The sequence below is a fragment of the Stegodyphus dumicola genome, chromosome 2, assembly GCF_044657685.1.
Source record: "Stegodyphus dumicola isolate Sdum_Otavi_A_Nest chromosome 2, ASM4465768v1".
NCBI lineage: Eukaryota > Metazoa > Arthropoda > Arachnida > Araneae > Eresidae > Stegodyphus > Stegodyphus dumicola.
The window spans coordinates 263936892-263962930 of NC_140769.1; the positions used below are offsets into that span (position 1 = coordinate 263936892).

General features: G+C 32.4%; 1 protein-coding gene across 2 annotated transcripts in view; it reads right to left on the reverse strand.

Annotated features, from left to right (window-relative positions):
• Window positions 1–24590, reverse strand: part of LOC118184918 (hypoxia-inducible factor 1-alpha-like) — a 491355-nt gene extending 466765 nt beyond the window's left edge. The window contains exon 1 of one of the 2 annotated variants that reach the window (XM_035354661.2): window positions 24412–24590. In XM_035354661.2, coding sequence (XP_035210552.2) covers window positions 24412–24461 — 50 coding nt within the window. In that variant the 5' untranslated portion in view covers window positions 24462–24590. The remainder of the gene's footprint in view (window positions 1–24411) is intronic. The other variant, XM_035354660.2, reaches the window with a different exon arrangement.
• Window positions 24591–26039: the final 1449 nt, after the last annotated feature.

Here is a 26039-nt window from a genome sequence, read left to right on the forward strand (position 1 = left end):
ATCGTAGTCCTAAGTTTTAAACTTTTGGTACCAAAGCGTCACAGTGTCATATGATACAACATTAGTACAAACGGCTGTACACATGATTTGCTGACATTCTGTAACTGACTTTTTGCAACAGAACTGGAAGTAAATGATGGTTGTAATCTGGCAGCGTGATAGTTTCATTTCAGACACCTTGTACTTAATGATACCGATAATTTTTTTTACAAATTTCACAACACAGTGTTCTAAAGCACGTCTCTTTCTTTCAAAAACCAAAAATCGTTTGAGAAAATATGATTAAACACGCCGACGCAAACTGTTTGAGCACGCAATATTTGCGGCGGCGGAAACTTTCGTTAAGATCTGATATTTCTCATTGAATTAGTTCAGTTCTCACTTCGCGGCAAGACAAAAATACCTAAAATATCAAAACACGTTCATTAAAAATGGCAAAATACAGAAAAACCTAAAACACGAAATATAATTAAAACAGTTTATTTTTCCTCTAATTAAAATTAGAGTTTCTAAGCAAAAACAAGCAATTTGGTCAACGGGCAGAAAGACAAAACTGTCGATGCACAAAATCGAAAATTTCTTCACAGTGGGCAAAAAGACACGAAAGCTGATGCATCAACTGAGTTAATTAAAAGTTCTACTATGAGTTTCAAAGCAAATGTTTGAGTTTTGTAGGTCAGTCAGCGGTTAAACTAATTAAGATGTGCGCTCACTTTTCATATTTTCATATAAATAAATCCTAAATCCGACCCGCGGAATATTTCTAATTTCTGAACAGCCAAAGTTGTACCAAAGTTTCTGTTCTGCCAAAGTTGTACGTACCCGCTCTTAAGTATCTGGTGCAAAAATTGTATTTTCAGATTCTTACATTTTGCCGAATGGCATCAAAGTGGTGCACCGAAGATAAATGTTTTACATTTCCAGCAAAGGCAACACATTATTTTTAATTCGCCGAGTTTATTAATCAAAAATTCAATAAATCTGCACAGAACATAAAATTTAAGAAAAAGAATCCGAATTCCAAATTCTGCTTATATTTAAGTATAGAATTTTGAGTGTCTAAAATTGGGTGGCTCCAGGTATCGCCTTTTTTCCACAATGCAACTACAAATAAGGAAAACATTTCAACACGCCAGTGTAAGCTGCGACTTCGTTCTCCTATTATATAAACACGTGTTACAAATTTCCGCACTTTTTTTTTAAATGTTAATGACTTATGATATTATAGGACACAAGGGAAGGATGATTGACATAATCACCTTTGACTTTTAGAGATTACATAGAATTTGAATCACACATTAGTAAACGAAAAATAAATTCTGCAGTTTTAAAAAAAATGCACTCATTTGAAAAGGATATTTAATTTGATAGGAGAGATTACTGAAAATCTAGCAAAAAGTCTTTTACGTACAGGAGAAAATTTCCAAGATTCCTCAACTGAACGTTTACTAAACTAGGATACGCAGCTCTTTGTTTCACTCGGTGCAGTAAATGCTTTAACTGAAACAGTAAGACCCTTACTTTGCAACAATAATTTATTATATGTTAAAAAAATCCATAAAATTTGAGTTATTATTGCAACTGAACTGCGTGATACTGTTAATTCAAACTCATCCTGCACCACTGAAGTAGAATGGCAACAATTGGAAATTTTTCAAAGACACTGTAGGAATCGATATGCGAATTAAAACTCGCCATGCAACGCAGAAACAGAATGGATTAGAAATATTTCAAAGAATTTGTAGGAATGAACATTCGAATTCTCAAGCACATTCTCTTTTACATATCTTAACTTGTAAATTGCCAGAGGAACCTTATTTCCCCCCTCCTCCTTCTAGCATGCCTTCGTGGTGTAACAGTTAGCACACTCGGCGTGTATTCGAAAGGTCCAGGTTCGAGCCCCTAAAGTTAAAAAGTTGTTAACTGGAAGTAAAAAAAAAAAAAAAAAAAAAAAAAATTTAAGCCTGCGATGTAAACCAATCTTTTATTAAATCTTGCTATTAAAAATAGGAAAGAGTAGGAATTGGTGTAACTAATTAAATTAAAAAATTTTTAATGATAAATATTAATAAAAAGGAAGCAATAGTAATAAACTATTCAGGCACTGCTCATTTTTTATGTCTCTTTCTCCAAAAATATCCTGACTATACACACTATAAATAATTTAAACAATTATTATGTGAAATATATGTAATTACTTTTCCTGTATCTGGCTATATATGAACAAAAATGTTACAGAAAGGGCAATGAAAATAAACATAGAAATCAAAGTGTAATTTAGATACCAATAATAATATATTATTCAATAAAAAATTCTTTAAAAAGCAAAATGTATGTGAAGATTAATGGACTTGTATACTTTGGAATCTGCAAGTTCGCAAAAGCGGTAGAACATTTGAGAATTAACATGCTCAGAATGTTTGACCATGTTGTTTCGCTGCAAAATGCAGCACGAACATCCTTAGGATGTTCAGTGGTCAAGAATCCGAGATTCAACATATTCGCATATACCAGAACACAGCAAGACATCATTAGAATGTTAAACAGCCATGTTCTCAAGAAATGTTAAGTTTTAAGATCCTCAAGATACCCTACAATGTGTCTTGGGACGTTGAGACATTCTGAGGAATGTTCAGTTTCAAAATCTTCAGAACATCAGACAGTCAAAATCCTCAGGATATCCTCGGTATGTCCCAGGATGTTGGGACTTAAACAAGACATATTTAGATGTTATATCTGAAATCTGAGAATCCAGAGCCTTAGGATATCCTACGTGCGTCCCGACATGTTGAGACATAAACAAGACATCCTCAAGATGTTAGACATTTCAGAATCAAAATCCTCAGGATATCCTCAAACGTGTTCCGGAACGCTGCGACTTAAACAAGACATTCTGAGGAATGTTAAATCATGAAACCCTCAAGACATCTAAGAGTCAAGAACACCAGCACATCATCACATATCCTGGAATACAGCAACTTCTTCAATGAAACATCTTTAATTACGAACGTATGAAAGTCAAGATCCTCAGAATATCCTAAATGTGTTCTGCGACGTTGGAATTTAATAAGACATCCTCAGGATGTTAAATGAAGTAGTCCTCAAGTCATCTGAGATTACCTTGATGGCATTTTCGCATATCCCGGAACATTGCGACTTAAAGAAAACGTCCTTAGGACGTCCTGTTGAAAATTTTTCGACTACTGCTTGAGAAAAGCCAAAGCATTTTGAACTATTTGCTTTATTGTATTATTTCATTATGTTATTTTATTGAATTATTTTGTTTTTGTTCCAATTTTGAATGTTAGGGCTCAGGGGTTTTCAAACAGTTGGGGTGAATAAGGTTAGCATTTTGTTTACGTATTAAGTATTTAGTTTTAGCTTACGAATGTAAAAAATTACTTTTATTCAAGTTTTGGTATTTTTCAACATTTTTTTCTTGCTTAATTTATAATACACATTAAAATGTAATCTATCATGATCGTCTAGTAGTGGTGAAAGGTTGCATGGAGCAAAAAAAGGTTCGGAACCATTGTGTCAGTCTGTTAATTACCAAATTTTTAATTAATTATTTAATTAATTTTGCAGCATACAGCGCAAATTTAATAATTTATTATCCTAATTTGAAATTTCTTAACTTCCGTTTATATATAAAGTTTTTAGAACAAAAAGAAATTATTTTTTAATAGATTTTTAATAGAGTATCCTATCTGAGAAAAAATGTGTAGCGTTAAATAAATTGTGTCTTGTTAACTGGAAGTAAAAAAAAATTAAGCCTGCGATGTAAACCAATCTTTTATTAAATCTTGCTATTAAAAATAGGAAAGAGTAGGAATTGGTGTAACTAATTAAATTAAAAAATTTTTAATGATAAATATTAATAAAAAGGAAGCAATAGTAATAAACTATTAATCGCCTTCAACAAAACTTTGAACAGTTGAGTGGCGAACAAGATGTTTGTTCTTCCTGACATTATGCGACTCTAACCGTTATAAAATAATTGTTCTTTTGGGGAAATTATAAGACTATTAAAAATCTAATGTCAAGAACTGCACTACATGGAGTTCGCTACTCTGTGAATTACAAGCACAGTAAATAATAATTAAATTTAAAAACAACCTAAATATAGAAATATATATATACAGCAAGAGCCGCTTATATGATTGCGGTTTATGTTATCATTCGGATATTGTTATCGAATTTCCAAAGTCCCGACCGTTTATATACGAAAACATGCAAAATACATCGCTTATGGGGATCTACAAATCGATTGTGGGGATCTACAAGTCCGTACAAATTATAACAGAATAAATTTGTTAAATTGAAGTAAAGTCGCCGAAAAAAGTTAAAATCGCCAAATAAGTTTGAAATAAGAGTACAGAAATAAACTATTAATCTTCAAGTAATGGATTAAAACAAGTGACATGAATTGTGACGAGTTTAACGAGTAGGCGGATATTGATGGAAAAAAAACAAGCTCAAGTTACAGCCATAATGATAGAAGCATGAAACAAATCCAAGCATATCATGTGACGAACTTTCTGCAAATAATAAGGAAATCGGAGAATTTAGTGAGATGAAGAATGCTCTACAATTATTAAAGGCGCAGACAAGATCAAACAATATCCAGAAAAATTAAGAATAAAAACATTCAATAAATAAAGAGCTGGTTAAAATAAAAACGACTATGACATATCTAATTAAAAACATTAAATATTTTTACTAAATTATACCAACTAGACTCAATAAAATTATTATATAAGTATTTTTCTTTTTTTATTACGTAACTGTTGACCACATATTAACTAAAAATCGCTTCGTCTGCTATTCGGGTTAATATGTTGGAAAAAATAAATTTTCCATTCATCCAAACGCTTGTATTGAGTTATCTAGTAACAAGGAACAGAATGAATTAGTTAACAAAATCAAGAAAAAATGTGTTTCGTTTGTGTGTGCGAGCGTACAGGGACATAAAGGGTGGACAAATGAGTGACACTTCTGAAAGCTAAAACAGGACAAGAAAAGTGTTTGCTTTTGTCTCCTGTGCAGAACTGTCCCACAAACTTGTTGATTTCTCAATAACGTTGGAATTCAGTCAAGGGGTTTTCGATCGGACTGAATTCTGATGCCAACCATTACAGTTCGAAACTTAGTGTTCTTTACAATTACAAAGCTACGAAATGCCAGATCTACAATACATAGCTACCGTTCCAGTTTTAACTTATTACATACTGAGCATCAATAAGTTAAAAATGTAACTGCTCTTAACATTTTGGAAAGGGTGTAAAACACTTTTTTTTTTTTTTACTATTGCCAAAAGCAAGATCTACAACACATCGCTGCCATTCCAATTTTTAATTAGCAGTTACGAGATTCGTAAGTTAAAAATGTAAGTGTTCTTTACAACTAGAACTGCATAAAGCAAATTTTTTTAATTCCCATACTAATTTGATAATACCGCGCATTTATAAGATAAAAATGTTAAGTATTCTTTACGGTTAGAACGATATAAAACAAAATTTTTAATTCCAATTTTAACTCGTTATATGCAAGGCATTTATAGGGTATATAAAAATAGCATTTATGTAATAATAACGATAAGCATTACGACATAGTTATTTTTGATTATTTTGTGATTCAACGGTTACATTTACGCGCACTTTCTTCCATTGATTGAAACAAGAAGGGAAAAAAATTCTTAGGAATAACACTCTAGAAATCACGCAAGAACAAGAACTAATTTTCCGTTAATCGAGCTTCGAAATTTCTCGATGCCAAGAGATTGAAAGTTCAACTCCAGATAAAAAGATAAAGAACAGTTTTAGATAAAGCTGGCCTTTTATAGACTTTCAGATATGGTTCCTATCAGAGATTTAAGTGTCCTACTTGATTGACTGATACTTCATGTCAATGTAATTTTATACTCGGTATGCAAAATGAGTATCTAACTCAGTGCTGCCACTCGACATTAAGAAATGGAGAACAGCAGCATATTCATTGGTTGTTATTTATTTCTTCTCTTCATTCAACTTAATGAAATCATTTTGGCAGCAAAAAGCTAACAACTTAAAAAGCTATCTGTTTGCATTGGTTCGGTTATCAATTTTAAAAGCATATAGATAATGGCAGACAGAATAAGCTAATTTGAACTTGGAAAAAAAATAATTAAACAGGAAATTTCGCAATCTGATCTCTCAGAAACAAGTTCCACACCAAAAAGTTATCTCGAACGAGTACTTGGACTGTGAAATATGGCAGGCCATCAAAACGTTACTTAAATTGAGTTTTTCTTAAAATTTTAAGATACTAAAATTGAGTTTTATTAGAATTATTAGAATGACAAATGCATATTTTTATATTACGGATTTAAAGTCGAAATTGATAATCCGAAGAAATCTAAAATAAAAAATTGACATATTGAGTTTTTCATAGATTCTAAAATACTTAAATTGAGTTTTTCTTAGAAATATTTACCTTTATATTTGAAGGATCTAAAGCTGAAACTGACAACTGGAAGGATCTAAAGTTGAAAATCGAGACTTTTTAGATCTTAAGATATTCAATTTGGCATTAGATACACAATTTTTTAGATTGAGAAATATTTAATTTTCATATTACATATTTAGAATTGACATGGCCGCCCAGACGGTATAGTGGTTAGGATAGCTTATTGCAATACCGAAGGGCCCGGATTCGAATCCCGACGAAGGCATGAATGTTTATACAGAGGCTGTTCACACATTTTTTAGACGATGTATATTGTATTCACAAAACTAAATTACATAAAATTCTTGTGTTTTAAATGTTCTATTTGACATCCCTTATTCTGAACTATCTTTCGACACCGCAATTTCCAGGATAATAATGCCTTTTGAAGTGGCTGAAGAGATATTCTATCCCATTCCTCCCGAACAACTTTCCAGAGTCCTGTTAGGGTTTTGGGACAACATTTGGATAATGCAGTTTTTAAAAGTCCGAAAGCACAAAAATCCATAGGAGACACATCGGGAGATTTAGTAGGGATATCGGTGAAGGGTATGGCTTTGATACCAGTTTTTTGTTCCATTTCTTTTAGGAAATTTACAGTGGATTTTGATGTGTGACTGCTAGCTTTGTCCTGATGGAGTCTCACAGATAGATGGCACTGTGGGTAAAGCGATGGTATTTCATTCAGAAAAATTGGCGATAAAATATGTTCTTGTACTTAATTTTTTTTCCTCCCCTTTTATGATAATAAATCTTTTTTTTTTTTTTTTTTTTGTTGTTGTTGTTGTTACAATCATTTAAATACACCCATGCTTCATCTATTGTGACAATTGTTTTCCATTTTTCTTTGGATAAGTGTTTCTCATATAGAATTCTGCAGCGTGTCCTGTGTTGAGCGATATGCTTTGAAAGAAGACGATGCACATTGCGTTTTTTCGCTTTCTTAAGATTTAAATCAACGTTTATCATTTTGTTTACAGTGAACACCGAGCATTTTAACGATTTTGCAACTGTCCTTTGACTAGCGAGATTTTCTTTTAACATTAAACAACGTACCTTATAAGGTATTTCTCCCACTTCCATAGCGTGCCTTCGTGGTGTAACGGTAGCACGCTGGGCCGGTATTCCAGAGGTCCGTGGTTCGATTCCCGGCGAAGGCGGTTGCTAATTTTTCATCTTGCCTGCTTCCAAAAATTACCTGATGTCTCTACAGTGGCGCCCGAACTAAAAGGGTTGTGGATGATGATTCTCCGCACCCAGGATTTGGCGACTAGGTCCCCTAAAACCCTAGTCGCCCTTTAAAAAGGGGAGTATATAAGGTATTTCTCCCACTTTCCTAGCGTCCTTCGTGGTGTAGTGGTTCTGCACGCTGGGCTGGTATTCCAGAGGTCCGTGGTTCGATTCCCGGCGAATGCGGTTGCTTCTTGTCCATCTCTCTGGCTTCCAAAAAAATCCTAATGACTCTACAACATTTGCAATAGTCGAAGATGTCCGTTTTTTCCTAGGATACTTGTTTGGAATTTTTGTCCCACTTGAGGCTTCAATTTGACGTTTTTATTTTTTCCTTTCTTGTTGATGACATTACCTATCGACGCTTTAGGTATCACAAAACCATGACTCTCACGTCATTTTTGGATAACGGAGTATGGATATTTCTCTTCGGAAACAGCGTAAATGTAGCCTTCGAACCACTGCTTTGTTAAATTCGCCAGTTTGAATAAAAACAAAACTTTCAAGCCACAGACGATAATTTTGACTTTTAAAAACATAGTACAATTGCAATTACTTCTTTTGCAGCAAACGATTTTTTATTACCGCTTACCAAAATTGTCTAAAAAATGTGCCTTTGCCTCTGTTTTACAGCCTCTGTAAATTTAGCAGCCTCTGTAAATGTATAGTGCCTTTGCGATATATATGGCGAGCCGAAAGTCCTCTCGTGTGATTTATGGTAGAAGAGGGGGGTGGGAGATCCTCGAACCTACCCCTCGGGGTATTCTCTCTCAAAATTGGGGGTGGAAGTTTTTTTATTTTTAGTGGTACAACTTGACCATACAAATTCGTTGATTAGAATGTGACAAGTACACTCAACACAAACACATGAAAAAGAACAAAATGCAAAAATTTTGAACATAATTTGCTCAGAAGGAAAAAAATCAAACGGTCTGAAGATCTTGAAGCCTCTCTCTTGCCTGCCAATATCTGTCATATAGACGTCCAGTCACTTTATTCCTTAAGATGAGAAGAAATGTATCATTATGGTATCGAGATTGGATTCCACTTCCACGTTCCACTTAAACCGTTTTAACCCAAGAAAATCGAAACTAAACAAGAGAAGAACAACATCGACAAAAAACCTACATTAACACGTAATCCATAATAATCGCTCCCGTTCCTCTTTCCCGTTCGAGCAGGCGGGGAAGAGGTCAGGAAAAACTACAAAAAAGTTGATAGATTTGAGGTCGCGGGGCTGAACTGACCTCTTGGGGGGACACAAATAACAGGAATTGTGCTGAGAAGAGGGAATGAGGAAATATCTAGTATTTCTCAGACGATATTTTGAAACGTAGTCAGAACTGGATAGAAAAAAAAAGAAAAAAAAAAAAAAAAATAGAGAGATGTTTCATCTGTTGCTAGGCGCCTGCACTGAAATTCATAATATATATATACAATTTATGAATTATACTGTTGGCTCTAATGTGTAAAAATTATCAGATAAATACATGCATTATTAATTACAATAACAAATTCTATGTATGAATATTGTCAGATAAATACATGCTTTAGTAATTACAATACCGGATTCAATGTGTAAAAATCATCAGATAAATACAAGATTTATTAATTATAATAACAGTTCTAATTTGTAAAAATTATCAAATAATTACAATAACGGATCGAATGGGCGAAAATTATCAGATAAACACACTCTTTTTTAAATACAATAACGGATTCAATGAAAAATTATGATATAAATACGCGCATTGTTACTTACAATAACAAATCCACACAGTAAAAATATCAGATATATAACCGGGAATGTATGAAACGGCCGCATTCTATAGAATATCGAAGCATTTTACAGAATCCCTAGAGTCTCCAGGCAGAGTATGAAAAATTAGAATTATTATACAGGGTGACTGCTAATTCATGGTACAAGACACTGTAACAATCGCATGTTGTAATAGGAATGTATGGTCAAAAGTGAAGCGTCGAAGCACAAACACAGGAAAGAACAAATGATAGGGAAAGGTTTTTATTTTCATAACCTAGTTTACACGTTGGAATTAACTTACAAAATGTGATTAATTTTAAATTAAAAAATTAATTACAATTAATTTACAAAATGTGATTGTTACAGTGTCCTGTACCAGCCCTCAGAGTTTGTACCATGAATTTGCAGTCCCCTTGTATACTTTACCTAGGCATTCTATAGAATGACAAATGCTATTACTTGAAAGACGTTCATTCTTCAAAAATACAAATATTATTTTCAAGAAATAATGACTGCCATTAAATTACTGAGACAATAATTTACTGAGATGATCTTGGTACACCATAATAAATTTATATTCTCTATCTGGCTGAGACTGGAAATCAGTACAGCGTTCTATTTCATACTTGGCCTGTAGCATATACATAAGGAAAGACTAAAACGAAATAAATACTTTCGAAAATTTCACAGAAACGAAAGTTATAACAGGAAGGAAATATTACACGTTTCCTAAAGCCCGGAAAAGCCCGAGTGCCTAAGCACCCTTTTGTAGTGCTCTTTTCTGTTTGATGCCTCAACCACGTGCTAATTTTCCTTAGTGGTTAATCTAGCATGACTTATATGCATGACTCTTTTGTAACAATACAGATATAAACGCGATCGTCAGTTTCTTTTCGAATATGCTTCAGCACGTCCACGTGATGAGTCGCAAAAGGTATTGTAATGCTTTACTGAAAACCGTCCGACTGTGTACGAAAAGAAAGAAGCGAGGTGCTCGCTAGTTCTATGTTGTTGGAACGATATTCTGCTCTGAGTTTAATTTTAAGTTTTAATGTTATTATAATAAATATTCTCTTTTGTTTAATAAAACGGTGCCTTAATCGCGAAGCCACTACACTAAAACCTGGTCCTTAACTTTTTCCCGCAAGAAATACACTGGTGGCCAATATGTCAAAATTTCTTTCTTAAAGGCTAAGCGTATGTACGTATTTATCAAGGGTTGCGTATCACCCCCTTTTATTTCTTGTTAACTTCTAAAAAAATCAAAACTTGATTTTTCCTATTCCTAAACTTTCTCGAGCTAATGTAGCTCCCTCTGGTGCGCATCATGATAATTATGCAATTTTCCTATTTCTGCTCACTACTTAGACATTTTTCTGATGTGGAAGTACATGGTTTTGAACCATAGGCACTCCGTAACTTATAATCATTGGCATCTCTCTCTTCCCTTCTGCTTCTCCACGCTTGTATCACCTTGCCTCTAGCCGCGCAGTTTTACTTTTCTAATTTTGTCCATTGTTTAAGAAATGTACGCTGTATAAATTTGTGCGGTGCATAGCGCTTCCACAGTGATGATGTGCATTATCAAGGAATAAAATAAAGTGTGGAATTTACCGTTATGAGTGCACTTAGAGTGTCATCTTTCTAACTATGCATTTATAATGCCAAGCAAGAATCACCGCCAATCCGTCGCAACTTACAGTGTTTACTTGCATAACAGTCGCCCTCGCGTAATAGTCGCACCCCGTTTTGAAGAATGAAATATCACAAAAGTGTGCAATATTGTATAGTAAATTTCCCCGCATAATAGTCTCATCTAGACTTTTGCAATGCAAAATTGGCAGAAAATGTTGCGACTATTACGCGAGTCAACGCGGTACTTTCCACCAAGTCAGTCAAGTTGCTATAATTCTAAAAGTTATGGACACTTGACCAACTCAGCTGTACTGCGCATAGCAGCTCCAAACCCCAACACGATATAGTACTGGGTCCAAAGGTATTCATGATTTCCTCCTGCTCCGAAATACCAGTGATCTACGGGATATTTCTATGCTGGATGAATTATTCTCCGACCACAATCCGGTCAGAATTATCTTGGATATAAGACACTCTATCACACCATATAAAAGAGACGTTATCCGCATTGGCAACCTTTTACCAAAGCTATTAACAAACATTCACTACATTCTGCCAACTATACATACGGAGAATGACATGGATAGCTTGATTTACTGAGTCAGTTATTTGTGCCCACAACAGCTGCCCTGCTTAAAAGAATTCAAGACCATCTAGAGGAATACAGTGTTATTATTCTGCAACATTTCGGATTTAGGAAACACCTATCGACCTCCAACCAGTTATACAAGCCCATGGAGCTTATCTCTGGGAGCATCCAAGCCAAAAAAATTACTGAAGCATTATTCATCGACACAGCCATTCATCGACATTGATAGCTTGATTTATTGATTCAGTTATTTGTGCCCACAACAGCTGCCCTGCTTAAAAGAATTCAAGATCATCTAGAGGAATACAGTGTTATTATTCTGCAACATTTCGGATTTAGGAAACACCTGTCGACCTCCAACCAGTTATATAGGCCTATAGAGCTTATGTTCTGGGAGCATCCAAGCCAAAAGAATTACTGAAGCATTATTCATTGACACAGCCAACGCTTAAAATCATGTTCGGATGGACGCACTCTTTTATAAAACTCTTCTAGGATTCCCAGATTACATCACACACATAATTAAATCCTGTCTAACAGGTAGACACTTTGTCGTTCGTATCTCAGACACGTATTCAACCCGCCATACTATTACTGCAATTGTGCCACAAGAGGTCCCTTTTAGGGGTCACTCCACTCAATATTTATATGAACGACATCCCTCGTACACTCAACGCTACATTAGCAATGTACGCGGATGAGACATCGATTTTTGCTCAAAGTCCATCCGTTAGTTCAATCATTCAACGTATAAGAATTAGAAACCTGGGTTGCTGAATGAAAAATTCAAGTGAATGTAAACAAAATTGTTGCTATTCTGTTCACCAGGAAAAGAAAATCAATGAAAATCTCCGGTTTTATAGAGCTAATTTGCCCTGGGCTAAGAAATTCTCTTTATCTTGGGGTAATCGTCACTAATTCTCTTACATCGACCCCATACATTTGTATCTATTATCCAAAAGTTTCGTGCATGTAAAGCTAAACGCTACCCCTTAATTGCACGAAACAACATTCTATATACTGACAACAAATTACTCATTTATAAATCCCTTTTGCGTCCTGCGTTATGTTACTCCCGTCCAGTCTGAAAACATTCATGTAGAACCAACAGAAAAAGATTGCAAACTGTCCAAAACAATGTTTTGCGGCTAATTTTTAAAGCGCCATGGTACATTCGCAGTAAGAGAATTCATGAAGAACTTACCATTGTCCAATTAAGAACGCACTATTATAACTTAGCTTGTAAATTTCATGGAAAACAGCATAATATTAATAACACTGAAACTAAAATCTGTAATTACAATTTTACCGATGATACTAATAAATAAAGAACAATGGTTGCCACCGAAAATTAATTATATTTATGTATACCTGGCGTCAGTAGTTTCTGCTCTTTTATTCCTAACTTTATCTTTATAAAAAAAAAAAAAAATCGCGAGTTTTGGAGGACGTTCCAAATATTTATATTCTCATTCGCCTTTAGTATTTTTTAGAAAATATTCATAAGCCCTGTAAGTTATTTTTCCGCAATCAACTCGATTTTTTAAAAACTTTTTCTAGATGGGAGTACAGTTTTATGCCCAGGCATCTCAGTGTCACACACCATTTGATCATGGAATGACACTCCTCTTGCATACACATTACTCATCACAAGTGAACGTCGCCGTTGTTGGGTTCATGCTATCGGTTCTTATACTAAAACTTTTTGACAACAGCATGTTCGTTTATTCTTGAGAAGAATGTAGAGCATTTAAAACAAAATTTATATTCCCTTTCAGTTCTCAGTACCTCAGTTTTACATAAATGTTTCGAAAACGGTGAAATATCAACGAAAATAGATGGCGATTTTCGGAAAATAGGCATAACCGAAAATAGAGTAATTATCAGTTCTTAGTAAAACCATTAGCTGGCGCCATGTAAATTATCTCTGTAGAACAGTGTGGTACTTTCCAGAATACCATAGAACCTTTACAGCAGAATTTAAATGCTCTCTTTTGTCAGCTTTTCGGGAATACTTCGAAAACAAGATTTCGAAAAAAGTACCTCCATCCCCTTAACTGAAGTTTCTTCAATCTGCATCCAGCTAGTATAATACCTACATAGAACTGACAGAGGAAAAAATGTTAAGGAACTTCAATTTCAAATTTTTTAACTACAAAAATCTATTTTTTCCTCCTCCCTCTTTGGTTTAGAACGCTTTGTAATTTCGAAAGGAAAATACTACTACTGACAGAAGAGAATAAAATTTTCAGCGCATCGCACAGATGTGTACCAATCCGTGTTTTCTTGATCGAATAAAACTATAACATTCCATTCTACGATAGCAGTAATCTCTGCCTATTACTTATTATACACAGATTCGCAATTATTATCATAAAATTATCTTAGATTTTATTTCTTAAGTTGGCAAGTACTTTGACTCACTATCGATGTCATTTCGGAATTTTGTGAAATGATACATTTCTACTTCATTAATCTTTTAAACTGTTGCCATCTTATTTTAATAAATATTTGTAATTAAAAGCCATTTCCCGAATATACACATTAGATAGCTGCCAACCTGGAAACATGAAAAAAAAAATCTGAAATGTTTCAGATTTTAAATTACGTCCAAAGGGGCGTTTTTTAACATTTTGTGTGTTACCTTTCTTTATTAAATACCATGTTCCTCGCACTTAAACCATAAGATCCAGTGCAACAGCAATATCGCAAAATAGTTTTAAAACGAGCATATCTTTAGAATTTCCGATACAGAGACTCACGCGCTGGAGATAAAAATGTTTTTTCTGCACAACGTTGCCATTGCTCGCTTTGAAATCCTTGAGTTTGTTAATCAAAAATTCGTCAAAGTTTTAAAAAATAGGAAATCGATCATAAAACAAATTTCAAATTTCAAATTGGGTCTTCCACATGCTCATATTCGTTGGAGGATTACGTTATTCAAAATTCGATGACTCTATGTACCGTTGTTTTATCACAATACGAGAAATATACATACATTTATGCAGATTTTTCATTATTTAATTTCTTCAAATATAATGCAGGACTCTAACATTTTGTGGCAACAGTTTGAAAAGTGAACCGACATTTATGAGTCCGACGCAAAATGCCAAAACGAAACTAATAGTCCTTCGGGATTCAAATCCCTTTGGACTAAAAAAAACGGGAGTTACCCGGAGGTTTTCTCACACTTTTAAACTAAGAACATTCTGAGTAGGGAAGGAAAACTTTAGTTTATCAAAGTATTTTTAAATATGAGAAAATAAAATAATTTGCATTGCATATGTTTCATATTTCCGATTTCGAAATGACTCTACATATTGATGTAAAATAAAATTAAATGCAAATATTTAATGATCAAACATGCGGTTGAATCTTCATATTAAGTTTTACAAATGTCGACGGTATGATTAAGACAGTTCAGATGAAATAAAAATTTAATACGAAAAAATATTCTGAATATCACAAGGGACGGGGAAATGAAATTACTTAATTTACATCTTTCGCTTCATCGTCATCAGGAGTTTGGTGCAACAAAAGAAGTAAATAAAAACGCCTGTTTTTGAATCGACAAAGACACAAATTAAAGTTTAAAAATAATCTTAGGAAAACAATGTACGTAATCTATGTCTCTAAACAAAACTATATGCAAATTTTTAAAACCAACACGACGAGTTAAAAAATAGTATAAATCATAAACAAGCAATAAAGTTTCAAAATGTAGTAAAAATTTATAATTTTAGTTGACCGAGTCAAAAACATATAAAACAGAAGTAGTCCAATATATGAACAAAAATGAAATAAATAAAAATTTGATCTCTAAAATATAAAAGAAAAATGAAAACAGACGACTAAGTTCTTATATATAAGAAAGAAAGTCCGTTTGTTTGTAATTCATATAAATTTACAATTTGATCCCGAACATAATGAATTCTGCATACTTGACCTTTAAAAACAAGGGGAAAGTCAATGTCTGCATAAAGATTTCTCAAAAACCACTGTATCCAGCCGTTGTAAAACTGTACATACACATCTGAGTAATTCGTTAACATAATGAGTAATTCGTTTCATTATATTCAATAAATAAAGTTTAACCGATAAATTCCTGCCTTCGATTCTGCCTTTTGACAACGCACGAGTTTTATCTAAAAGTTGTTTCCAAAACACGAATTTTCAATTCACAAAAACATTTTCCTGAAGATAATATAAAATAAAAATAAAAGGGGGGAAACACACTTAATCACTCTTTATAAGGTCATCCACGTCATTATTTCAAAGTTAAAAGCAGCATTTGCTAATCAGATAGTACTCCAGATAAGTCCTTAGTACAATTTGCACTTGGCCCCCCTTTCCCTCGGGGGCTTGCATTCCCGAACCCAGTGGGGGGGAGGGACAAGAGGGAGATCGACAGCAAATAACAGCCGGAGACAGACATCGTGGATGACTGGCGCAGATAGCAACATTTTTGAGGGATGGACGAAATCCGTGGCCTTGACAAGGATTTCGGTCGTGGGAGGGGCACGGTATTGTTGCCCTAGACAAAATTCTTGTTTTATCTCCAACTAATGGTTACTCTGACATGCCTGAACAGGCGGCCTTTAGAAAAGAAGGAATTCCTGTTTAGGAAATTCGCAGGCAAACATAAAATTTGGAAAGAGAAAGTCCCTCGTCCTACCGTCTTCAATTTAGGCAATAACATACCTTTCTTACTTTTTTTTTTTAGCTCAAAGGGGCGGTAGCCCAGAAGGGCTATTAGTCTCAAAACGGCATTTTGTGACGTTTCCCTATAAATTGTTGCCACCAAATATTGTAGCCCTGTATAATATTTAAAGAAATTAAATAATGAAGAATCTGCATAAATATATGTGTGTTTCTCAAATTGTGAAAAAACGACTGTACCTAGAGCCATCAAATTTTGAGTAACGTAATCCTTCACCCGAACAGGGACACCTGGAAGCTCGAAGTTTGAATTTCGAATCTGTTTTATTATACATTTCATATTTTGTAAAACTTGAAAAATGCATTTTTGATTTTAAAAAAAAAAATCAATGATTCCAAAGGGAGCAACGGCAAAAATAAAACATTTTTATCTCCAGCGCGCAAAACCATACATCGGAAATTCTAAAGATATGCTGCTGTTAAATATTTTGTGATTTTGCTGTTGAACTGATTTCAGTTAACAAAATAAAGTTAACATACAAAACGTTAACAATAAAAAAAAGTTTTGCAAGCAATCTTAGTAAGAAAAATAAACATTGATGTGATGAACACAGAAAACACTGGAAAAAGAGAAAAATGCATACCCAATGTACTAAGAATTTTAAACATATACTTTTTTAAAAATTTGTGATTTAGATGTTGAATTGTATGTGGCGTTAAGTGCGAAGAAAACGATGCTGAATAGTAAAGCTAAAGAAACACGCATGCTAAAAAAAAAAAATGGATTTGCAATAGTTAGTGCAAGAGCATACTGGTAGACTGCAAGTTCAGGGTGATTGTTAAAAAAATTTTTTTAGGCCACCGTTAAAATCTAAACCCATTCAGACTTTTTTAATTGATTTCTTTTTGTGTTCGCATTATTTTTCAAATAAAAAGAAATTGCTGCCTATATTATCACCATTCATTATTTTTAAAGAAATAATGTAGCAAGTGGGAAAAAAGTGTACAGCGACACTTGGTGTTGTATGGGAAATTCTAAAGATAGGCTGCTTTTAAATATTTTGTTATTGAATTTTAGACGCAAGAGCGAAGAAAGCAATTTTTAATAACAAAGTTAAAAAGACAAAGGTTAATAATAATAATAATAATAATAATAATAATAATAAAAGTTTGTAAGTCATCTTACTAAAAAAAACTAAACACTGGGTAGAATAAACTGCCAAAAAAAAACTAAATAAAAACTAAATAAAATTGTTAACGTATGTGCTAATCGGATTTAGTGCTTCCACATAAAAATTCCTCTCATTCAGTAGTGACATCAGGGAAAACACTTCATTTTTTAAACGTTTTCATGATTCGAAGTTATTTTGCCGATACCTCATAAATATTTATTTCTTTACATGAATCGACATTGGAACAATGAGCTTGAATGTCGCAATATGGGACTCGTTGAATATTCTTTGAAGTATTTTATTTTAAATGGCCGGATTACACAATACATTTAAAACCTTGCAGAAAACAGTTAAACAGTTTAAAATCTTGCAGACAGATAAACCTTGAAATTATAATATCAAAATCAAAGAAGAGGATTTTTTCGTAAATGTCGAGAAGCTTCATAAAATTGTACTCAATAGAATTTTTGGCTATTTGTTTAAACCCAAACAGCAAATGAGGAAATAGACATGATATTTAAAGAATATATATGATATTTAATAAATAAAGGTAACACACAAAATGTTGAAAAAACGGCCCTTTGGACGTAATTTAAAATCTAAAATCTTTCAGATTTTTTTTTAATAAAATAAACTTATTTATTACATAAAATTGTAGATCTTTTAATTCTGAATACAATAACATTGGAACTGTAAAAATAGCTCAATTAGAACGTGAGATAAAGGCAATTTCTTTCCTAACGGGTCAGTAAACAACTGCCAATTTTTCGCGATTTTTTTTTTTGAAGATTTGCGAAAATACATTTTTTTTAAAACGCCACCTCCGATTCTTCCAAAAGTTTCCATAGCCCATGCTAACAGAGTATAAATACAGACCAAAAAGCTAAAGAAGCCAAATTCATGAAGAACTTGGAATAGTTAAACTAAGAACCTTTTATTATCATTTTGCCAGGAATTTTCATTGTAATGTGAGAACTCTTTACAACCCTGTATTAAGAAATTACAATTATGACTATAGATGCACAACACAAAAATAGCCCATAAGCCATTCTCTCAATCCGAGAATTATAATGGAAAATTAATGCATTAAGCTTCTCTGTATTTCTGTTCTTAATTATTCTGTACAAGCAATTGTATTATGTACAAGCAATAACAATTGTATTACATTTACAATTGTACAAGCAAGTAATTGTATTACACAATTACTTGCTTGTACAATTACAATACTGTACAAGCAATTGTATTACATTTCATCTGTGAATTTTTGTCTTTAGTATTTTCTCTGTATTTTATCATTCGACTACTGGCCCAGCATTTCACACTAATTTTCTTGTACTAGGATCAGCTCAACAGGTTTCACTATGTCCTTCTAATACTTGTATAAACAATTTGATATATAACAATAAATCACTGGAAACAAATCAAGGTTTAATTTCTAAAATTAGAAGTGACTGAGGCCTATGAAAAGCTGTCAGAAAGGAAGGAAGAAGATAATAAAATAACTAATAATTAAAATAAATTAAATATAAAGAGATAAATAATAACCCAATAAATTATTAAATTAATGATAAATAGTTATATTTAAAAAATATATAACATTGAGTCTCGTATTACTTTAGGTTTATGCTGAAAGTACAATTTCATTCAAAAACTAAGAAATAGTTCAGCTGGCCTGTGTCCGACTTCAAGTTTTGAATGTACATTCTTTTTCCAGCACACCAATGGAAAAACGTTAAATGATTAAAGCATCACTAACAAGAGACAGAATGCTAGAAACAGTATGAGAATGTGGAAGGAAATTTTAATGGAGAAGTGCAGCTTCAAAAACAACAGAAGAATATTCTAACACTTTCTGACCATGATGCCCTGCGGATATAATTCTAGTTGCCAAGCAGGAATGCTAAAGAAAAAAAGCTTCCTGGATCTGATTCGATAGCAATTTAAGAACAAATGTAAGTCTGTACAAATGGCAGCTTTTCATCACCCATATGGGGTTACACTGTTTAAAACGTCTCCACATCTGCAGTGGGAAGTTATTAGTGTTGGATACACACAGCCAAGTCATAACTTTTTGCAAAGAAATATTTATGCACTCTCATAAATTCATTCCATTTCCTGGAGAATAAGCTTTTGAATGTGGAAAAAGGTTTTTCTTTCAGTAAAACTCTTAATTCATGGTTTGTTTCCCAAGCACAAATGTATAACATCTGCACTAAATTATCAAGTGTTTCATAATGCTTTACAAAGTTAAGACTTTTGTCTTCAGTATATAATTTTTATATCATGAGAAGTTTCTCTCAACATCTACTGCGGTTATTGGAGGCTACTTGAAACAAACAGTATCACTTACCTTTAACTCTTCTTCAGTTTCAAAAGAGCCTGCTTCTCTTATCGAGATAAGAGATATTTCCCACATATTTTGAAATATCTCTTATCGAGATAAGAGATATTTCCCACATATTTTGAAATCCACAGTTTTTAATCAAAAGAGTGATGAATTCAGCAAATGCAGTATTTGAAACTTTGCCTTTGACCTATTTTAAAACAACTTCTAAAAAACATTTTCTTCACATTAGATACTACAAGCTTTTTCCTCTCTACATGTAATCCTATGGAACTGAACATGCAAAAAGTCTTGAAGAGCTAAGAAATGCTGGTATGAAAAAATTCTGCCAAGTGACACTCATGCCTCTTGGAAAAAGCTAGTCATGATAGATATAACTACCAAAACCGTCAATCAGTTTTCTATGGATATGACATGCCTACCTAGTAAAAATTAATTCACAGAAGTTGAGACAGTGTTATTTCAAGGATAACTTTCTCAGATTCATAGCTAGAATATGCCTCAAAATGTGCTGAAATGTCAAAAAATATTTTAAAAAAGGAAAAATACTGAAATAGGAAAAAAAATTGCACATAACATCGAAATCTGGACCTTGACAATCAGATACTACTATGCAAGTACTATTGGTTACTATAATGGATCCAATGTTGTCAAAATTATCAGATATATGCACACTTTATCAATTATAGTAATGGATCCAGCATGTAAAAATTATAAGATCTACATGTGTTATTGATTAGATTAATTGTTTCATTCTCTGAAAATTATCAGAAGATAAATACATGTTTTAATAATTAAAATAATGGATCCAGATTATAAAAATAATAAGATAAATACATGCTTTATTAATTATATTGTTTCAATCTGTGAAAATTATCAGAAGATAAATACAAAAATAGGTAAATTCAAGAATTAATAATTAAAATAATGGATCCAGAAGATAAAACTTATAAGATCAATACAGGCTTTATTAATTTGATTGTTTCAATGTGTAAAAATTATCAGATAAATACAGACATATACTTTATATATATAAAGCTTTATTAATTACACTAATAAATCTAATGTGTAAATATTAAATATTATCGGGTAAATACAGGTTAATATCAGATAAATATTACAGGCTTCATTAATGACAATAACAGATAATAAAGCATATAAAAATTATTAGATATATACATGCTTTATTAATTACAATAATTGATCCAATGTGAAAAAATTGTCAGATAAATACATACTTTATTAATTATATTAATTGTTCCAATATGCAAAAATTATCAGATAAGTACAGGCTTTATTAATTACAATAGTAGATTAAGTGTGTAACAATTACAAGATATACATTGTATTGATTGCATTAATTGTTCCAATGTCAAGAAGTTAGATAAATACATGCTTTATTAATTCCAAAAAGAGAAACAATAAGCAAAAATAGATAAATATATGAAGTGAGACTAAAAGTAACAGACCCTTTCAAAAGTTTTACAGAAATGAGTGTTTTAACACTACTGCTTTTGAAAACAATTTAACTCCTGCTTTAGCAGCCTAGGAAGCTTTCAGATTTTATATTACACCCAAAGCAGTGTTTTTTTAACATTTTGTGTGTTACCTTTATTTAGTAACTGTCATGTTCTTTGCACTTAAACCATAAAATTCAATTCAACAGCAGTATCACAAAATAATTTAAAAAGAGCATATATTTAGAATTTCGATATGCAGTCTCACGTGCTGGAAATTATTTTTTTTTTCCACACACTGTTGCCATTGCTCATTGAATCTGTTACTAAAATTCATAACTAAAAATATACTGTTACTAAATATACTAAAAAACTCATTAAAGTTTTACAAAACATGAAACAGGTAATAAACCAAATTCCAATTTTGGGCTTCCAGATGCCTATATAGAAGTAGAGGACTACATTATTCAAAATTTGATGTCTCTAGGTGTCATTGTTTTTTCACAGTACAAGAAACATACATACATTCATGCAGATTCTTCATTATTTGATTTCTTTAAACATAATGCAGGGCTCTAATATTTGTTGGCAACGATACACTGTTAATAGTAAACCGACGCAAAATGCCAGATCAAAATTAATAGCCCTTTGGGCTAAAAATGCATTAATATACTATAAGGTATTTCTCTCGCCTCCTGTGCATGCCTTCGTGGTGTAGTAGTCTGCACCCTGGGCACATATTCCAGAGGTTCACAGTTCGATTCCCGGCAAAGGTGTTGCTAATTGTTCATCTCTCTTTAGCTTTGAAAAAAATCCGAATGTCTCTACAATGGTGCCTGAACTTAAAGGGTGGTGGATGATGATTCTCCACATCCAGGATTTGGCAATTGGGTCCCCTAAAAACCCCATTCGCCCTTTAAAAGGGAGATTATGTAAGGTATTTCTTCTGCTTTCTTGGCGTGACTTAGTGGTGTGCTGGTCTGCATGCTGGGCACGTATTCCAGAAGTCCGCTGTTTGATTCCCAGCAAAGGCATTGCTAATTTTTCATCTTGCCTGCGGGTAGAGTAGACTTTAGTACCCCTTGTATTATGGCAAAATTGTTGTTTGATTTATCACCAAGTTGTTGTTTCATTTATGGTAGCCTGAGTAGTTGAATGTTATGGAAACTCTATTGTGACATAATTGGGTGCATGATTCTGGGAAATTTTGAATCATGGGACGTTTTGTAAGCATTTTTGTGGTTTTGGTTTGATTCTTTAGACGGTAGAATGGCCGAATGTAGTAAGATTAATTTGAAGTTTCTGTATCATTTGGAGCGAAAGGGGAAAAGAGCTTTATTTGCCTGGTGTAAAAATGAAGGTTTACTTAGTAGCCATTATAAATGTCCTGTACGTAGGAAGGATATTCGTCTAGTCGAACGTACAAACCGTTTAGATGGATTTGAATGGGTTTGTAGGAAGAAAGGTTCAGATGGTCACTATGCGAAGCGTTCGATCAGAAAGAGTACCTGGTTTGAAAAAAGTCATTTGAGTATGATTGATATTTTGATTTTTACGTGGATCTGGGTGTACGAAGCAAATTCGAAAATCATGGTAAGTCAATATTTGCTTTTGGTAGAGCTTAAAAGTCAATATTTGCTTTTGGTAGAGCTTAACATGTTTTTCCTTTTTTATGTTATTTTATTATTTGGTTTAAAATGTATTTTATTGAGATTATGCATTTTTTGTTTGCCTATATTGTAGAATTTGGTGCTCCTTTGACTTTTTAAGTGAAAATATATCGATGTGTACATGGACAAAGTAAAGGGAGTGCGCAATGCAAGTTTGTGCAATTCTGGGATTTTTTTTTAAGTGAAAATAGGTCGACGTGTACATGGATAAAGTCAAAGGAGTGCGCAATGCTATTTATGTGCAATTCAGGGGGTTTTTTTTAAGTGAAAATAAGTCGATGTGTACATGGTTACCGATTTTGTGCAATTCTTTGACTCGTTATTTTGGCTTCGCAAGCAAAAATAACAAGTCAAAGAATTGCACAAAATCAGTAACCATGTACCACCAAAAATCGCCAAGTTTCGCCAAGAGTTACCCTAAACTATACTTTTACCACGCCTGCTTCCAAAAAACACTAATACAATACATAATTTTGGTCAAAATTAAGCAATTATTATAAACAAAATCATAAATGCTGTTACATGTGAATTGAGTTTTTCAAACTATGGTACATGTACCATTAATAGTACACTATTTTATTTTGGGTAGTATAACAGTCACATAGATTTAAATTAATGTTTAAAATGTATATAAAATTTCATCCCTATTAATATACATACTGCTACACAATGGTACAATTATTTTTTTTCCTTATATTTTTTTCATAAAATTTACAAAGTTCGAGAACCTGTATATTAGATACAAATAAAAAATATATTTAAACATACGCTATGAAATGCAATTAATTACTAACGCAAATAATTTTTTCGTACTTTTTGACTCTTTTTAACTTTTTTTATATATATACACAAAATAAAATGGTATAAAACATATAAACTTGCAATACTTTTTGCACCCACATTCGAAACAAGCAGTACATTAAAATTCACACTTTAAGCTGACGAACGGAAGAGAAAATTCTAGGAATTTAATCGCAATCCAATATGTGAGTTTGAAAAAAAAAAAAAAAAAAAAACTTACATATGAAAACAAAAATTATCGCTGTAAAATATTCATACTTTTACCTAATTGAACGAATTTCAATAAACTGATCCTAAAATCAATATATTCAAAAACGCCTAAAATAATAAACAATAATATATTCTGATCTTTTGTCAAGCAAATGTAAATTTAATTATGTGCACAAGATCCAGAACTTAGTGCTATCTTTTACTTCACCAAAAAATATTCTGCACTTTGCAAATTTCTAATTTCAGAACAGCGAAAAATTAAGCAAACGATTAAAAAAAAATATTCAAATTGATTGCAAATATCATTGCTTACGTTTCCCCCAACGAAAATAAGCATGCTGCCGCTAGCTATTTAGAAACAAATATTAGGTTAGTGAACTAGATTCGAAAACTTACCTCCGTTTTTCTTTGACAATAGGTGGTATGGCCACTTTTCCACCACACATGGTGAAATCTGAATGTTAGTAATCCAAAATTCTTCTAATAATTTTAAATCTGATACCTAAAATACAAGAACATATAGTTCACGTGTCTGGACACTGTTCAAAAGACTATTGACTGCTCAGAAGTATATTAAAGAAACTTGGCTCAGAAGACGAAAATGTGTGTTGTGATGTCAAGTACCAATAATTACTTATAGCGCCATCTGCTGTCAATGTTTAGTACGATATAGCAGACGAATTTTATACCAATTGCAACATTCCTACTGTGTTAAATTTAATTTCGAATTTTATCAATTCATTTATCAAAATTTTTAATTTTAATTTTGATAAATTTTTAAAAATTTTGATTTTCGAAGTTCACTTATGAACATTTTTCATAGAGGTTTACTGAATTCTATAAAAATTCATAAAGAACTTTCTAAGTAACCCTCTATACAAATGCTTCTGTGTAAAATTGTAGAGAAATTGTATAGACAATTTACAGAGAAAGTTGCTTTGCAAAATTGCATATAAATTTTATAGAAGCTAAGCAGAAATAATTATAGAATACGTACACATATATTTATAGAATCTATACACGATTCTATAAGTTCTATATTTAAAGTTTCTTTTTATTATTATTATTATTATTATTATTGTATAGAAGATTTGCGACCTACCTAGTTTAGACAAAACTTCGCTATAATTTCTAAAGAAGTTTAACATAGGATATTTTTATAGAATTCTAGAAATTAGTCCCTTACTAAAATTTTTATAGAGGTTTATAGAACTCTATGAAAATTTTTATACAACTTTCTAGGTAATTCTTTACAGAAATACTTCTGCATAAAATTCTATAGACATTTTATGAAGTTTTTACAGAACACAATTCTTATAGACTTACATAACCAAATATAAATTTTACAAAACCTTTATAGAATCTAAGCAGAAATCTTTACTGAAAACGTACATATATCATTGTAGAGTAGAATCTTTGTACATAATTACATAGGAACTGTATCTAAAATTTTATAAAATTCTACAGATTTTACAGAATTCTACAGAAAGTTTTATAAATCTAGTAGCCATAATTCTAAAGAAGTTTAACATTGGATTTTTCACACGATTCTCTGAGACATTCTCGCAAGGGCTCCCTTACGAAATTTCTTTACAGTGGTTCATAGAATTCTACGAAAATTCCTACAGAATATTCTACGTAATCTACTGTAGAAATGTTTTTGTGTAAAACTCTACAGAAATTTTATAAAGTTTTTACGGAACAGAATTCTGCAGAAATATTGCTTTTCAAAATCGTATAAAAGTTTATAAAGCTTTATGGAATAGTATTTTGCAGAAATCTCCGAAGAAATTAGTCATTTTTGTTTTACTGTATGGTCGATGGCTCTGTGTACCGTTGTTTTATCACAATGCGAGAAATAGACATACATTTATGTAGATTTTTCATTATTAAATTTCTTCAAACATGATGCAAGACTCCAGCAATTGGTGGCAACAGTTTGAAAAGAGAAACGGACATTTATAGTGATTCAACGCAAAATCGCAAAATGAAAACAATAGTCCTTCAGTGACAAAGCTCCTTGG